We start from the raw sequence: 17303 nt of genomic DNA on the forward strand, positions 1-17303 counted from the left end.
AACATATCATAAATATGCAGCTTAGCTGCCAGATAACAGGCTAATCGCCTCTCAGAATTCCTTTTCTTCACAACAATCTCAACCTTATGGAATACATCATAAATATCATGGCATGCTATAGATCATATCAATCATCATGTCAAAGCAGATTTACAGAATCAGACAGATACACATGCTTATAATAACATACTTTTCAGTAACCAATCAGAGTATGGAGACTAAGTAATGCTTACCGCCCTTACAGTTAGGTCACAGTCGACTTAGGGAACCCGTGCAACCTTACAGAACAAATCAGCAAAATTGGGCTCACACACCTATGTGCCCTACCCGTGTGGGCCCACAAGCCCGTGTGGGTCACACCTCCCAAGTTTTCCTTGCCTGTTTGGATCACACGGCCTGGCCCAGATTCTCACACCCCGGTGTGATTCACCCGTGTGGCCCATACGGTCCATTTGCCTGAGCCCGTGCCTCTCACATGGCCTTGCTCGTCAGTGGCACGCCCGTGTCTCGCGACGTAGGCTACCACGCGGGCAGACCACACGCCTGTGTGGCATCAACAGGCCACTTTTTGGCTTTCATTAAAATTCATTTTCTACGTAATCAGGGTACACACCTGGTTTGTTTTTACCGCTAATCCAACCACGAGCACTCTAAAGCCTAACATTGACAATGCTGAGCCCAAAATCAATCACTTAAATCAACATCCTTAAGAACTACCAAATCCCAAAAGAAAGATCTACTTACCTTCAACGAAGAACGGTGTTTCCTTACTGTTTAGAACTCGATTACTGATTTACAGAGCCTTGGATATTCCTTAAACAACAACCAAAATCCCTCTTAAACAATCTCTAAAGGAAATCACGAAACTTAATTAAAGTGATACTTACCGAAACGACAGAACTGCTAGCAATACGCCTAAGCTTATCGAAAAAAAAAAGAAAAACGAAGGGAAGGGGAAATAGAAAAGAATTTCGGCAGCAAGGGGGTTTTAGGGAGAATGAGGAAACAACAATGAAAAAAAAGAAAAAGAAAGAAAAGAAAACATCTGATAAACCCTACCCCCTTGAGTGTTTTAGTCTAACTAAAATGTCCACACGACTTAACAGTAAAATTAATACCACACCCACGACTTGAACTTAGGTTCTTAAGCATACTCTCTTGCCACTTAACCACTAGACCAGCAGACCCATTCTGATATAGTCCTACCAGCTTTAAAACTTAAGCCCACTGAATAAGAGCAAGGCTTTATTCATCAAAATACCAAAATTTTTGCCAAGGTAAGGCTTGAACTTGGGACCTCTCAATCACCTCCTAAGACAATTAACCACTGAAGCAGATACACATTCGTCAAATACCCATAAAATATTTAATAAAATTCGGGGCGTTACAACTCTACTCCCCTAAAAGAAAATTTTGTCCATGAAATTTACGTAATTATAAAAGGTGAGGATACTGTTGTCGTATCAAATCCTCTGGCTCCCAAGTAGCTTTCTTAGTGCCATGATTCCGCCACAGCACCTTTACTAAGGGAATAGACTTCCTACGTAAGACCTTAATGTCATGATCCAAAATCTGAACTGGCTTCTCCTCGAACGTCAGATCCGGTCTAACCTCAATCTCCTCCATAGGCACAATGTGTGTGGGATCAGAGCGATAATGTCTCAACATCGAGACGTGGAATACGTCATGTATACGATCCAACTCTGGAGGTAGCTCCAACTGATATGCGACTGGCCCCACTCACTTCAGAATTCGGTACTGCCCAATAAATTGAGGACTCAGCTTGCCCTTACAACCAAACCTCAGAACCTTCTTCCATGACGAGACCTTAAGAAAAACGATATCTCCCACAGAATACTTGATGTCCTTCATTTTCAAATTCGTATAGGACTACTGTCTATCAGAAACCGCTTTCAGTCGATCTCGAATCAAGCGAACCTTATCCTTAGTCTCTGAAACCAACTCTGGACTCAGAACACGCTGCTCACCCAACTCAGTCCAGCACAAAGGAGTGCGACACTTACGACCATAAAGTGCCTCATATGGTTCCATTTGTATGCTAGACTGATAACTGTTGTTGTAAGCAAACTCGACTAAAGGCAAGAACTCCTCCCAACTGCCTCGGAAGTTGATAATACAGCCCCTCAACATGTCCTCTAGTATCTGAATCACCCTCTCTGACTGACCGTCCGTCTGAGGATGAAAAGCAGTACTAAAGTCAAGACGAGAACCCTAAGCCTCATGAGGTTTTCCCCAAACTCAAGATGTGAAACGAGGATCCCTATCAGAAATGATCAAGACAGGTACCCCATGCAGTTTCACTATCTCCGAAATGTATAGCTTGGCCAACTTTTGTAGAGAGAAGTCCGTCCTAACAGGGATGAAATGCGCAGACTTGGTCAATCGATCCACAATGACCCAAACAGAATCCTTCTCAGTGGGTATTAGGGGCAACCCACTAACGATGTCCATCATTGCTCGCTCTTATTTCCACATCGGTATTTTCACTGGCTGTAGCAAACCCGAAGGTAACTGATGCTCAGCCTTAACCTACTGATAAGTTATACAGCGAGCAACGAAATCGGTCACTTCACGCTTCAACCCTAGCCACCAGTACAACTCTTGGAGATTTTTATGCATCTTATTCCCATTAGGGTGTATAGCGTAAGGACTACTATGCGCTTCCCTCAGAATCGACGATCGCGATCGGAGAATAGAACCTTGAAGAGATGCTGTCAAAATTTATCTCAGTGTTAGAAACCCATTTCCAGAACACCAACACAACACTTAAAAATCAACAAGCATCGATTCAAGGGCTTGAAACTTAGATAAGCCAGCTGTCCAAACTAATCTCCGAACGACCATAAGGTAGCTTGCCAAGTAATACTGAACCCAACCCAAGGGAACAACTCAACGCAATTAATATTCAAGATGACGAAGGAGTCATTGAGCCTGAGTCAGAACCGAGACAAGAAACTGTGGTAGACAGAGGTCAAGGTGAGGTAGGTCATACTAAAAACAAATTAGTGAATGTCGAATATAAACCTCGTGTGTCATACCCCAAAGTGACAAGGAAAGACTGGTCAGATGAAAAATTTGGTAAATTCCTTAAACACTTAAAAAAATTACATATTAACTTACCGTTTATTGAAGCCCTATCGCAGATGCCAAACGCAATAAAATTTTTAAATGAGCTTTTAGCAAATAAACAGAAGTTGGACGAGGCGTCGTATGAACGCAGTTTGCTCAGCTATTCTACAGAATAAACTACCCAACAAACTAAAAGGTCCAGGGAGTTTTACGATTCCTTGCTTAATTGGTAGTTTAGATGTTAATAATGCATTAGCTGATTTAGGGGCTAGTATTAACGTCATGCCCTACAAAGTTTTTGGGAAACCTAAATAGACTAGGATGAGTATTCAATTAGCAGATAAAACTATAAGATTTCCTAGGGGTATTATTGAAGATGTGCTAGTTAAAATTGATAAATTTATAATTCCCGTTGACTTCATTGTTCTAGACATAGAGGAGGACAGCAACACTCCTTTGATTTTAGGACGACCCTTTTTAGCAACTACTAAAACTATCATTGATGTTGGCACAGGTGAACTCACACTCCGTGTGGGAGACGAAACAATCACCCTTCAAGCTCGCAATTCTGGCAACATATCAGAAATTGAAGGTGATCGTTTAAACAATTCTACTAAAACTGACAATATGTTACAACCTATTTTGCAGGAAATGAGTCTGAAGGAAGCACATGAGTCATTCTCAAGCAGTAGAAAAAGACCTGTTCATGAAGATCAAAGGTTACAAATCGAGGAGCTAGATGAATGGAGGACGCATAAATCGAGAACACATGATAAACCGAAACTACGCCAGAACGAGCTCAACACCTTCCCACATCAACTTAAGGTTGGAGATAAAGTCTTATTAGATGTCGCAGATCCTCACATTTTCACTACCACACCGAATGAAGAAATCCCTCTTACGGTACTTAGCATTTTCCCATTTGGTACAGTCGAGGTAAGTCATCCCAAGTTCGGCACTTTTAAGATAAACAACACCCGTCTAAAACCTTATTTTGATGAGAGTGATAGCAGGAATAAGGAGTATAAACTCCTCGAACCACCATGACCATTCAATGGAGAGGTAAGTCGAGCTTAGACTATAAATAAATGCTTCTCAGAAGACAACCCGAGCACTAACAATATTAGTTTCTTTAAATTTTAGTATTTAACACCTAACTTACTAACAGAGATCTTGAATACAGGTTTTTCCACATAGACACAGCCAAGCACACGGCCATGCTTAGGGACGTATGAAAACAGGGCAAAGATTTCTCCAACATGGGCTTTCGACACACCCGTGTCTATAACCATTGAACTTGTCAAATCAACACGAGTGTGCGACAAGCTCGTGCCAAGAAACTGTGGTCGAACCTGTTAAACTTACACAGGCATGGGCCTACATACACGGGTGTGGGAGAAGCAAACGAAGCCAGGCACAGTCATGCGACACGGCCGTGTGCACCCACATGCCCAAGGAACACAAGCGTGGACTAACTGTTCAGACGCGCCAAATTCAAAATTCGCGAGTCACACGGGCAAAAATTGGGGAACACGGGCATGCTCCATGGCTGTGTGCCCCAAAATCTATAAATAGGTTGTACTATTCATTATCTTCTTCACCCAAAAACCCTAACCCTAGCCACTACAAGTCCACACGTCCTTCCCACCACGCCCGTGCGCCACTTCCAACTTCATTCTTGACGCTTATTCTTCTATTTTTTAGCGTTTGTTCACTCTTTTCCCTTTAACTCCACTAATTTTTAATGTTATAATCTTCATGTATCTCACATTATGCTATAATCTTCATATTTTTATGAAACTCTCATACCTTATTCACTTATTCTAAATCAATATTCATAGTTTTCAATTGCTTCTTGTTATTTACCATTACAACTCATGCCATGTGCAAATTTATGCTCTTTATATTTCCATTAAATTCTTTTCCATTTTTACTCATATCACCATGCTAGTGCCACAAAAGTATGCCATTGAACTTATTGTTTTAGTTAGTTTTAGTAGTTGTGGCTAAAATTACGATTTTTCTTTAAAAGTTGTCTTCGTTTTACTTTGACCACTCATCAAGACGACTTGATGATTCTAATTGCAGGTATCATGTCATCTTCACGTGGTAAAAAGGCTGTTGTCCCTGCTTTAAAGAAAAAGAAGGGAGCGTCATCTTCCTCGGGTCCTACTGCGGAAGTTCGTCACCTTTTCCTGAGGTTCTCCATCAGGCCCCAAGAAGAACTATTCCAAATACTCTGGGCCCGACCTTTAATTGCGGGCCGCTGCATCGACTGAGCTGTGATAGAACAAGTTCAGTTGGCTGAAGCGATTCGGGCCCTACTGACCACCGACCAGTGGGAGCTTTTCTTTGGGATCATCGAGCCTACGTATCTCAAGCTTACGATGGAATTATACTCCACATTTCATTTTCAGACCATGATGACGAACTACGATGATCCCGGAACGGTACAATTTCTCCTTGGTAGATTAGTCTGCCAATTCAGCGTCCCAGAATTCGGTACTGCACTAGGTTTATATACGAAGGAAATCAAGGAGGAGAATGACTTACATGCTCTCAACTGTCACATCCATCGTTCTTCTTCACCGTGCTGGGACCCACTAGTACCAGGTGGGGCCACCTACAATCCTAGTCGCTCCAAGGTATCAGCTCTCCCTCCATCCCTGAAGTACTTACATGCCATTTTAGCTCACACAATTATATGAAGGTGAGAGAGGACTAGTGTCGTCAACACTCACGACGCCTACTTTTTATGGTGTATGTCCAACGGCCATGTCATCGACCTTCCATATTTCATTGCCCTCGCCATTCAACACCAGATGGAGTGGCATAGGAAGGGGGTCATCTCTATTGGCCCCTATGTTACTCGGTTGGCTCGACACTTCGGGCTCCTCAGCACCACAGCCCAAGAATCATCCTTAACCCTCATTGGCTAGATGTCTCCACATGGCATCTCGAGCATGCTTAGTATGAGGATGATCGAAAAACGCCGAGGAACCTACCCTCCTCAATATTGTCTCGCCCAATCTACCAAGGAGGAGGCCTACGAGGACATTCCTGATGATGTCCCTCTATAGCACGAGGACCCACCGTCTCAGCCACCACTACCCTTTCGTCCAGTTCATGCGGCAGCTTCATATGCTGACATTTCTGAGTGCCTCACTCGATTCGAGCAACAGTGTTTTCAACGATTTGACAACATTGATGCGACTCTACAGTAGATTTTTCAGCACCTCCACATCTCATCGCCAGTCCCACCTCGCGAACCATCCAGCGATGAAGATGTTTAAAAATATTTATTTATTATTTTATGTTTTTAATTTTTATTAAAACTTATTTTTTTTATTTTTCTTAGATTTTAGAATTTTATTTTATATTTATTAATATCGGTTATTTCATTCAGAGTAATTATTCTTATTTATACCCCCTAAAAAGTTCCTGATTTTGTCACAGTTATATAGAGCTCCTAAGCTCATCATCACATAGGAGCTAAAAACTCCACCGGGAAAGGTTCTCCACGACTGCTATGTCCTGCTCGACCACGACCATAGCTACTACTAGATATAATATTCTTTTGGCGCAAGACTTACGGACTAATGAACCTCTACCACCACCGGAGTATCCTCCTCCACCCTCACGCCGATTATTCTCTGACACTCCAGTTCAACGAAATTCATTCAGCACTCAGGAAGTTTCACTTCTCTCCCTATCTTATTTTGACATTATTTTCTATACATCTATCTTTGTACATTGAGGGCAATGTACGTCTTAAGTGTGGGGGGTATTTATTTCACTATCAGAAAAATCCCTGAATGACTGCCTTGTTTTCTTGAAAAGCTCTCATATTGTATGTAGGATAAATTTTGATTGATTTATGATTTTGATTTATATATCTTGAATTAAAACATAGGCATTTATGCATTGATTGCTTAAACTTTAAGACATTAGAGAATCAAACATCATAAGTTGATTTTTAAGAATTTAAAATTTCAAGTTGTTTCCCTAAAGTTTAGGTATTACTTTGAGTTGGAATTCACAAGTTTTAAACATCAAAAAGCCATAATTTTTGTGAGATTTTTTAGCCTTTTGAGCATCTATTAATTCTTTTATGCTCACTTTTATTATTACTTTGAGTGCGTCAGTATTGAACTGTTATTTTAGAACTTGCTTGATTATGCATGTCAAGACTACACTTTTTGATTTGATATGTCAAAATGTGAAAGGCACTTAGGATTAACCCACTCATGCCATGAAAAGCCTACCTTCACAATTAACCCTTCGTAAACCCCGTTGAGCTAACAAGCCAGTTCTTGTATTACCCTTAATATTAACCCTTAACCCATTATTGTTGAAATCCCCTAAATTAATTTGATCCCATTTTTTTTGAGATTGGAATTGAAATAGTTGCTTAGCTATGTTTTATTCTACTTTGTAATTTAACTTGTTCTTAAAAAAAAGTGTATACATCTTAGTAGTAGTAATTTTCAGAGCTAAAGAAGTTAAATTCCATATTCTGAGAAAAGCTCTGTTGTATGCAATTGATGACTAGCTATTTTTTCTAATTAGACAATTTTTCAATTCAATCTAGATTCTAACTTTTTCTTACAGCTTGTGACCACACTCCCTAACCAAAGCCACGTTACAACCCTCTAAAGACCTTTTGATTAATGTATCGCTTCAATTTATAGTGGCGGAGATGTGATTTCCATGCAAGCCTATGGTAATGACTTTTCATTATTGACTATTGAGTGCTTCATTTATTGTTCTTAAACACCTCGAGTGATTTGAGTGAATCTTTAGTGAGGATGTGAAACTGACATTTTAAATCAAAGGTAATTATTTAGACGAGGGGAGACGCCTATATTTTCATGATAAAGTGCTTAACTTGGAATGTTTGAAACTTTGATGTTCTTTTAGTTGAATTCTCAATGTATGATTACCTATGGATTATTTTGAGATATTATCGATAGAAATTATAAGTTGAGAAGAATTTATTTTGATTATGAGTTGAGAATTTTGCTTGAGGACAAGCAAATACTTAAGTGTAGGGGTATTTGATAAACCGTAATTTATACATATTTTTACCCCATGCTTAACACATTTTATGGATGATTTTTCCTTAGAATTGGTGAATTCGATGCTCCTAATGCCTTAATTTCGTGTTTTATACTTAGGAGAGCATATGAGAGCGAAAGGAACGAGAAACGGGCCAAAAACAGAGAAAATGGGCCAAAGTACGAAATCAACATGGTTTGGACTTCCTCACACGGGCAGACCACACGGCCGTGTCAATTTGGCAGATTTGAAGCACGATTTACACAAGCGTGTCACACGAGCGTGTCCCTGCCGAGCCCAAGTTGAGTCCAATTTGAAAAAGGCTAATTTCAAGGGTTCTTAGGCATTCCAAAGCTTATAAATACAACCTAGAGGAGGAAGAAAGAGGGGAGGCACGGAGAGGAAGGAAGGAATTACTCGAAGAAAGTCGATTGTTCCATCTCAGAAGCTGGATTCATCATCAAGACTGAAGATCACCCCTCAATTTCCCTTCAGGAAATTTGGGTTTTCTTTATGTTTTGTATTCGTTATTCTTCTGAGATGTTTTCCTTTTTAGTTATGAACTAAATCCCCTAAATACCTAAGGGGAATGAAACCTAAGACGAATCTTGTTATTATTTTTTGAATTGTATGATAAATATTTAACTTGTTCTTAATTATGTGTTCTTAATTCTTGTTTTGATATCCCGGATCCGATTCAAGATAAGCTTTTTTTCGGAGGAGGAATAGACCTGTCTAAGAGTACATTTGTCATAATTAAGCGGAGTTGATTGCGCCTAGAGATAGGGTGACAAGATTTTCTTTGGATTAGGGTGAAACACGATAAGGGATCCATAGATCGAGTTAATGCAACCCTAGGGTGTTAATTAGAAAAAGTCTCAATTGTTCAATCTAGGGATTAGACGTTATTACTCTTGAATAGGGATAATAACATAACTTAGGGATCTCTACGAAACAAGTTAAATGAATAAATCATCCGATTCGGAGCCAGAATAACAAGTAAAGTCTAGGATGATTTTTCTTTAGGTATTGTCTTAATTCAATCGTTTTCCAAAAGTAATCCCCCAATTATACTTTTTGCGAATTCTTAGTTTAGATAATTAGTTAGTTAAAACAAAACCCCCTTATTTTTAGGCTAGATAATAAAAAAACTGTCATTACTAGTACTTTCAGTTCCTTTGGGTTCGACAATCCAGTCTTGCTAAAACTATACTACTGTTCGATAAGTACACTTGCCTACATCGTGATAATAGTTAGTTTCAAGAACAATTCTTTATAAATATTTAAAACCTGTCACACGAAAATCGTGATCAGGTACACAGATCCTACCTCGGAAACACAGTACCCCATCACTATTAATCCCAAAATCAGTTGTAGTCTCAGTCTCAACTTGACGAAATCGCAACTGAAGATACTCATCTCCTATCTGCTTATCCTTAATCTGACCCAGCCACGTCGGCCTAACCTGCAACTCAGCCAGGAGACTCCCATCGTTATAAAGATGCAGTCGAGCGAACAACGCTCTCAAACCAGCCACAGCCCTATTGCTTAATGCATCAGCCACCACATTGGCCTTTCCAGGGTGATACTCAATACTGCAGTAGTAGTCCTTGAGCAGCTCAATCCACCGACGCTGCCTAAGATTTAACTCCTTCTGAGTGAGGAGATACTTGAGACTCTTGTAATCAGTGTAGATGGTACACTTCTCACTGTACAGATAGTACCTCCAAATCTTAAATGCAATGACAGCTGCCGCCAACTCCAAATCATACGTCGGATAATTAACCTCATGAGTCTTAAGCTATTGTGATGCATATGCAACTACCTTACCGTCTTGCATCAAAATACAACCCAAACCCACATGTGATGCATAACTGTAAACCACGAAGTCCTTACTAGGCTCAGGCTGTATCAGAACTGAAGCCTGAGTCAAAACTGTTTTGAGCTTCTTGAAGCACTCCTGCTGTGCGTCAGTCCAAACAAAAGGAACTCCTTTGCGCAACAACTTAGTCAACGGCTCTACGATCAACGAGAACCCCACTACGAAACATCGGTAATATCCAGCCAGTCCCAGAAAAATACGGATCTTTGACATATTCTTTAGCTACTTCCAATCCATTACAGCCTCAATCTTATGAGGATCTACTCGAATCCCTTCAGCAGAAACCACATGCCCTAAAAAGGTTACCTCCGTAAGACAAAACTCACACTTCGTGAACTTCGCATACAACTGTTTCTTACGAAGGATCTGCAGAACCACTCTTAAATGCTCGTCGTGCTCATCCTCAGACTTAGAATACACCAAAATACCATCGATGAACACCACCACAAACTTATCTAAGTAGGGCTGAAACACACGGTTCATCAAGTCCATAAATGCCGCTAGTGAATTAATTAACCTAAAGGGCATAACTAGGAACTCATAATGCCCATAACGAGTCCTAAATATCGACTTATACACATTAGCCTCTTTTACCCTTAACTGATGATAACCTGACCGCAGATCAATTTTAGAAAACACTGATGCCCCTCTGAACTGATCGAATAAGTCGTCAATCCTCAGAAGTGGGTACTTATTCTTAATCGTCAACTTGTTCAATTGACTGTAGTCGATACACATCCTCATTGTACCATCCTTCTTCTTTACAAACAGAACAGTGCTCCTCATGGCGACACACTGGGTTGAATAAACCCACGATCGAATAGCTCCTGAATCTGAGCCTTCAGTTCTGCCAGCTCATTCGGTGTCATTCGATAATGAGCGATAGAAACCGGTGCTGTACCAGGAATCAACTCAATCCCAAACTCTACCTCACAACTCGGAGACAATCCTGGTAATTCCTCTGTGAAAATATCTGGAAAGTCCCTCACCATTCGGATGTCCTTAACCGAAGAGTCCCTAGAATTCGCAACACTGATGTAGGCCAAAAATGCCTCACATCTTTTCCTCACCAGCTTCTCTGCTACCATCCCAGATATCATATTACTTAGATAATTCTGTCGTTCTCCAATCACGACTATCTCATTATCCTCTTTGGACCTTAGAACCACCCTCTTTTTAGCACAATCCACACATACATGATACTTCACCAGCTAGTCCATAGCCAGAATCAAATCGAACTCCTCAAACAGAAGTTCCATCAGATCAGCCAGAAATATCGTTCCTTGGACTTCCAACGGAACGTCTCTGAATAGTTTACTAACCCTAACAGACTGCCCCAACAAACTCACCACAGAAATCTCACTAGAAGTGCTCTCGTACCGTATTCCCAAAGTCTTAGACACCGAACATGCAACGTAGGAATGTGTAGAACCTATGTCTATCAGTGCAACATAAGGTACATTAAGAATTAAGAACGTACCCGTGATGACATCTGAAGCATTTTCATCCTCACGACAACGTACACCATAGACAAGTGCAGGCTGTCTCATCTCAGTCGGCCCAACACTTCGGCCCTGTACGTTTTATCCTCGGCCCATACCGTTACCACCCCTAGCTTAGCCTCGGCCTCTAGGTGGCTGCTGAACTACCCTCGGTGGCTCTGCAGTCTTAGTAGCCAGAGCTTGTATCTGGTTACCCCTCAGTGGACAATCCTTACCTCAATGCTCAGTCGACCCACGCCTCAAACAAGCTCCAGTAGACCTCCAACACTCGCCCAAATGGCGTCTGTTGCAAAGCTGACAAATCGCCACCCCAGCAGGTGTAACATTAGGCCCAACTCTCACAGGCCCATCAGATCTAACCTTTTTCCTAGTCCTCATCCCAGTATCAGAAGACTTAGAATCCCTCTTAACCTTTCTTTTCTCACGGTTTGGGCGCTCAGTGCGCTTGACCTCCTCTACAATCTTGGCCTTCTCGACCAACACGGCAAACTCACGCTCCCTCTATGGAGATATTATGACCCTCAAGTTATCCCTAAGGTCGTCCTCAAAACAAACACAGGGCTCATACTCAGTTGCCACCATACCTCGTGCGTAACAGTTCAGCCTCAAAAAATCGGCCTCATACTCGACCACTGAGCGATTTTCTTGAGTAAGATTCAGGAACTCACACCTCCTGGCATCTATATAACTGGCCCCCACATACTTGCTCTGAAAGGCCGTCTTAAACGAATCCCACGTCAGACTATCAGGCTGAGTGCCATCCCTAACCATCAGCCACCACTGATATGCTTCATCGCGAAGCAACGAAACAGCCCTTTTGAGCTTCTGCTTGGCAGTAAAATCTAGATCATCCATAATACGCTCCGTGGCCTCCATCCAGTACTCAGCCACATTAGGAGCAACTCCAGTGATGCCCCTAAATACCTCAGCCCCATTGGACCGGAGTCGTTCTTTAACAGACCCACGGCCTCCAGATCCAGCATTAGCCCCAGCAACAATCTCCAGAATTCCCAGCATGGCCTAGGACAATGCGTCGTCCCCAACTGACGGTCCTGTGACTCAACACCAGTCTCAATAACAGGTGACACCGGTGTCTCGTTAGTGTCTAAATTAAGGACTCAACTCAAATCCCTCTACGGCCTCTACCTCGACCTCTAGTACCCAGTCCACGAGTACCACGTGTGCTCATCGTGATTATCGAATTAATCTATATTTAGAAGTTTTATGCATATTAGTTTACAGTTTCGATAATTATTAGCAGATATTTTCTACAAAACAGTATCAGAGTTTCAGAGTTAGTTATCGCGAGTAATAAGCTCACTACAGTTTCAGTTACACTACCTAAGTGTTTCAGTAAAGTACTACCTATTATAGTCTCACAATACATACATAGTGTTTCAGACAAATACAAACAATATTTTATTTTAAGCAAGTTTCAGATAGTATATATCAGAGTTAAAAAGAACTTACAGGATTGGCGCCAGAGAATCTGTGTACCATATATTTATTATCAAATATTTCAAATCGTTTCGCAAATCATTTTCTTTAAACCCAATTTTGAAACCCAAAATTCACAGCCGAGTTTTGAACCTGGCTCTGATACCACTAAATGTAACACTTCCAAACCTGGCCTAGATGTTATTGCTGAATCTGGCGGCGTCACATGTGAGTGCTTTTTAGAAAAACCTTAGCGAGTTGAAAATTTGTCCAGTTTGTTATCTTTACTTAAGTCGTGAAATCCTTATTCCAAATATCAAGTGGAAACATTTTATAAACTCGGAAGCTAAAACATCATTAATTCTTTAATCAGTAATTTATTAATTTAAAATCCCAAAATAATCCCAAAAATAGTTTGAGTCCGAATACATAATCAATCTAAAAAAAATCTTTTAAGGTAAGGAAAAAAAATAAAGGTTACTCATAAAATCATTAAATGTCTACCAGTGGTCATCATCGAGCCCTCCATCGCACCGATCCATCTACTTCTAAGGATTATCTGACATATAAAATAAACAAAGGGGTGAGTTTTCGCAAACTCAGTGTGTACATATCCATAAACAGCATGCATACAAATAGATAACATATTACAGTTATTCAGCTTTAGCCATAAAGATATCGTATGCATAACAGATTAGATATCAGAAAACATGCCCACCAACCCTGCACACCATCTCCGTCCAATCCAATATACCATATGGGGATAAAATTAACTCACCCATCCCTGCACACCGTATATGGGGATATAATCGACCCATCTAACCCTACACACCATAAAGTACTGCATCGCAACACATATCATAAGTATGCAGCTTAACTGCCAGATAACAGGCTAATCACCTCTCAGACTTCCTTCTCTTCACAACAATCCCAACCCTATGCAATGCATCATAAATATCATGGCATGCTATTATGCAGATAACATATCATATCAATCATCATGTCAAAGTGAATTTACCGAATCAGACAGATACACATGCTTAAAATAACATACTTTTCAATAACCAATCAGAGTATGGGGACTAAATAACGCTTACCGCCCCTACAGTCAGGTCACAGTCGACTTATTTGACCCGTGCAACCTTACAGAACAAATCAGCAAAATTGGGCTCACACGCTCGTGTACGCTACCTGTGTGGGCCCACACACCCGTGTGGATCACACGGCTAGGCCCAAATTCCCACACGCTCGTGTGATTCACCTCTATAGGCCTACACCCCCGTGTGGCCCACACGGCCTATTTACCTGAGCCCGCGCCTCGTACACGGCCTACAAGCCATCACACGCCTGTGTCTGTCACACCCGTGTGGCGCACGTACGGCCTGACTCGTCAGTGACACACCTGTGTCTCGCAATGCAGGCTACCACATGGGCAGACCACACGCTCGTGTAGCATCGACAGGTCACTTTTTCACCAATAATCCAAACAAAAGCACTCTAAAGCCTTACATAAACAATACCGAGCCCAAAATCAGTCACTTAAATTGACATCCTTAAGAACTACCAAATCCCGAAAGAGAGATCTACTTACCTTTAATGAAGAACGATGTTTCCATACTGTTTAGAACTCGATTACTGATCTACAAAGCCTTGTATATTCCCTAAACAATAACCAAAATCTCTCTTAAACAATCTCTAAAGGAAATCACAAAACTTAATTAAAGCGGTACTTATCGAAACGACATAACCACTAGCAATACACCCAAGCTTATTGAAAAAAAGAAAAACGAAGGGAAGGGGAAACAGAAAAGAATTTCGGCAGCAAGGGGGTTTTAGGGAGAATGAGGAAACAACAGTGAACAAAAAGAAAAAGAAAGAAAAGAAAACATCTAATAAACCCTACCCCCATTGAGTGTTTTAGTCCAACTAAAACGTCCACACGACTTAACAGTAAAATTAATACCACACCCACGACTCGAACTTGGGTTCTCAAGCATACTCCCTTGCCACTTAACCACTAGACCAGCAGGCCCATTCTGATATAATACTACCAGCTTTAAAACTTAAGCCCACTGAACAAGAGTAAGGCTTTATTCATCAAAATACAAAAATTTTCCCCAAGCTAAGGCTTGAACTTGGGACCTCTCAATCACCTCCTAAGACACTTAACCACTGAACCAGATACACATTCGTCAAATACCCACAGAAACGAATTAATAAAATTCAGGCCGTTACATTATATTTTTGATCTCGTGTTTAAATGTCTAAGCTATCAACAGGTTAAAGTTATTTATTAAGCGTCCTCATGACTATTTCAGCATGTTTTGATATTTGAGTATTGATAAAATAGAATCTTGATAAATTTTGTATCGGGATTATCAATTATCATTTGAAAAGATAAATGTTATTTAAATTATTGTTAACTGTCTGAATAAGTCTTTCTGCACGTATAGAGTTCTCTTTTGATAAATCAGCTGAGTTATTCATTTCAAAAAAAAAAAACTTTCACTTTACACATGGTGCCAGTCATCATTATTTCAGATTAAAATGTAAAATTCATATAGTAATTCTAAGAGGAATTACAGTAAGCTGTGGGTACGAGGTTGTTTTGAAAATTCTTGAAATATTTATTCGTCACTGTGTTTTAGAGTTTCAAAGACACTAAGAAAGATTGTTGCTATTTGATAAACTATTAGGTGAGTATAAAAGTGACATTGTATGAGATATTGTACGTGGTAGTTACCTAACTTCATTGTTTCAGGACCGAACTTTGTGAGAAAACGATTCACTAGATTAATATTTTTAGAAAAATTGAACAAAAGCTAAAAGTACTTCAATACAGTTAGAAGCAGTTTCAGCTTGATTTGACGTATAATAAAAGACAGATTGTAATTTTAGTGGTGTGATTAAAGAGATTGAAGTCCAAAGTTATGTGTGAATTTGAAATGTAAGGTGTGGAAGCAAATCCTTAATCCACTTTCTGGTAAGATTTTCGGAGACGAAAATCCCTAAGGGAGAAGAGTCAAAACAGTGGTTTTGGGACCACGAATCGGAGTTAGAAAAATATTTTAATATTAAATTTCGTGCTTAAAGTATGTGAATTGATATGTGTGAAATTTTTGTATAAAAATTTTATCGTTGTGTGTTCGATTTTATAAAAAGGACTTAATCGCGTAAAATGCAAAAATGACTTGCTATTTGTTAAAGTGCTATATTGCTATGTTCTTTTAAAGGTAGAGGCCTTAAAATGAAATTAGGCGCTTAATTATAGCATGGACGATTATGGACAACCATTATAAACTTTTATATTATTTTATAAATGTTAAAATAGTAAATTATGTAATAATATGTGATTAAATAAAACATAAATTAAATTGACCATGCATCTTTTCGTCTTTGATGGCTGAATATGGAGAAAAAGAAAGCCATGGAGGCTGTTTTAGTTTGGCACCTTTGGAAGCTAAATTAAAGGTTAGTTTTTACTCGGTTTTTAATAATTTTTATGTTTTTAAGATCGTTGCTTCGAATATTAGTAAACCCATGCCTTAATTTTTACATTTAATGAAGAATTTGACATTTTCCACTGTTGATAATGTGATGAATTTTTTGTTTTATTATGAAAAATAAATCTTTGTTGATAGATTATTATGTTTAATTAACTGATTTTTGATAAAAATGTGTATTAAGGACTAAATTGTAAAATTTGTAAATTGAGGGGTCAAGATGTGAAATAAATGAAATGTATTGACTTGTATGAGCATGGGTACCATTCGGCGTAAGCATGGTGTGTGCAAATTTTGCATGTTTTGTGTTTTGTGCAATTTGGACTAAATTGTAAAAAGTGTAAAATCTTAAGGGAAAAATAGTAATTTTCCCATTTATGTGTTTTTGGACTAAATTTAATGGAATTATGTTTGAATGAGTTTAATTAGAATATGTTTAGATCAAGAACCAAAGAAATCAGATTTGGATCGGGGGAAAACCAAAGTTGTCGAATAATTGTTCCGTTCCAAATTTCGTTGCCGAGGTAAGCTTAAAAGCAAATAGATGTTGTTAAATTTCAATATATGTGATATATAAATAATTGTAATTATTATTAGTAAGTTATGAATCGGTATTAAGTAATGAAAAATGTGATTGTGGTATGATTTATGAGTTATATGATTTTATAATTCGGTTTATAATGGTATATTTGGCTTTGTAATAAATTAGTTATGTTGGTTTATAAGGATTTGATGATGTATATTACAAATGTTGTATTAAAGATTTATCAATTAGCCGAATGTTTATTTATAAGTTATTTGTATTAGATATGAGATTTGTTTTTGCTTGAA

The 17303-nt window shown here is 39.4% G+C and overlaps 2 protein-coding genes across 2 annotated transcripts; both read right to left on the reverse strand.

Moving 5' to 3' along the window:
• Positions 1-1434: 1434 nt before the first annotated feature.
• On the reverse strand, positions 1435-10243 carry LOC108462652 (uncharacterized). The gene is made up of 4 exons (XM_017762576.1): positions 10010-10243; positions 9873-9949; positions 9494-9785; positions 1435-1719 (listed from the first exon to the last, which is right to left on the reverse strand). Exons 1-4 carry the CDS (start codon positions 10241-10243, stop codon positions 1435-1437), a joined length of 888 nt encoding a protein of 295 aa, XP_017618065.1.
• Positions 10244-11748: 1505 nt separating this feature from the next.
• Positions 11749-12549, reverse strand: LOC108462651 (uncharacterized). The gene is made up of 2 exons (XM_017762575.1): positions 12088-12549; positions 11749-12033 (listed from the first exon to the last, which is right to left on the reverse strand). Exons 1-2 carry the CDS (start codon positions 12547-12549, stop codon positions 11749-11751), a joined length of 747 nt encoding a protein of 248 aa, XP_017618064.1.
• Positions 12550-17303: the final 4754 nt, after the last annotated feature.

The sequence above is a fragment of the Gossypium arboreum genome, chromosome 13, assembly GCF_025698485.1.
Source record: "Gossypium arboreum isolate Shixiya-1 chromosome 13, ASM2569848v2, whole genome shotgun sequence".
NCBI classification, from domain to species: Eukaryota; Viridiplantae; Streptophyta; class Magnoliopsida; order Malvales; family Malvaceae; genus Gossypium; species Gossypium arboreum.

Coding starts and splice junctions, on each gene's coding strand:
- LOC108462652 (XM_017762576.1), bottom strand. CDS start 10,243: ATGTCAAAGATCCGTATTTTTCTGGGACTGGCTGGATATTACCGATGT. Junction 9,950..10,009: donor TTTACAGTTATGCATCACAT/GTGGGTTTGGGT, acceptor GCATCACAATAG/CTTAAGACTCATGAGGTTAA. Junction 9,786..9,872: donor ATTGCATTTAAGATTTGGAG/GTACTATCTGTA, acceptor GTTAAATCTTAG/GCAGCGTCGGTGGATTGAGC.
- LOC108462651 (XM_017762575.1), bottom strand. CDS start 12,549: ATGCTGGGAATTCTGGAGATTGTTGCTGGGGCTAATGCTGGATCTGGA. Junction 12,034..12,087: donor CAACTGAGTATGAGCCCTGT/GTTTGTTTTGAG, acceptor ATATCTCCATAG/AGGGAGCGTGAGTTTGCCGT.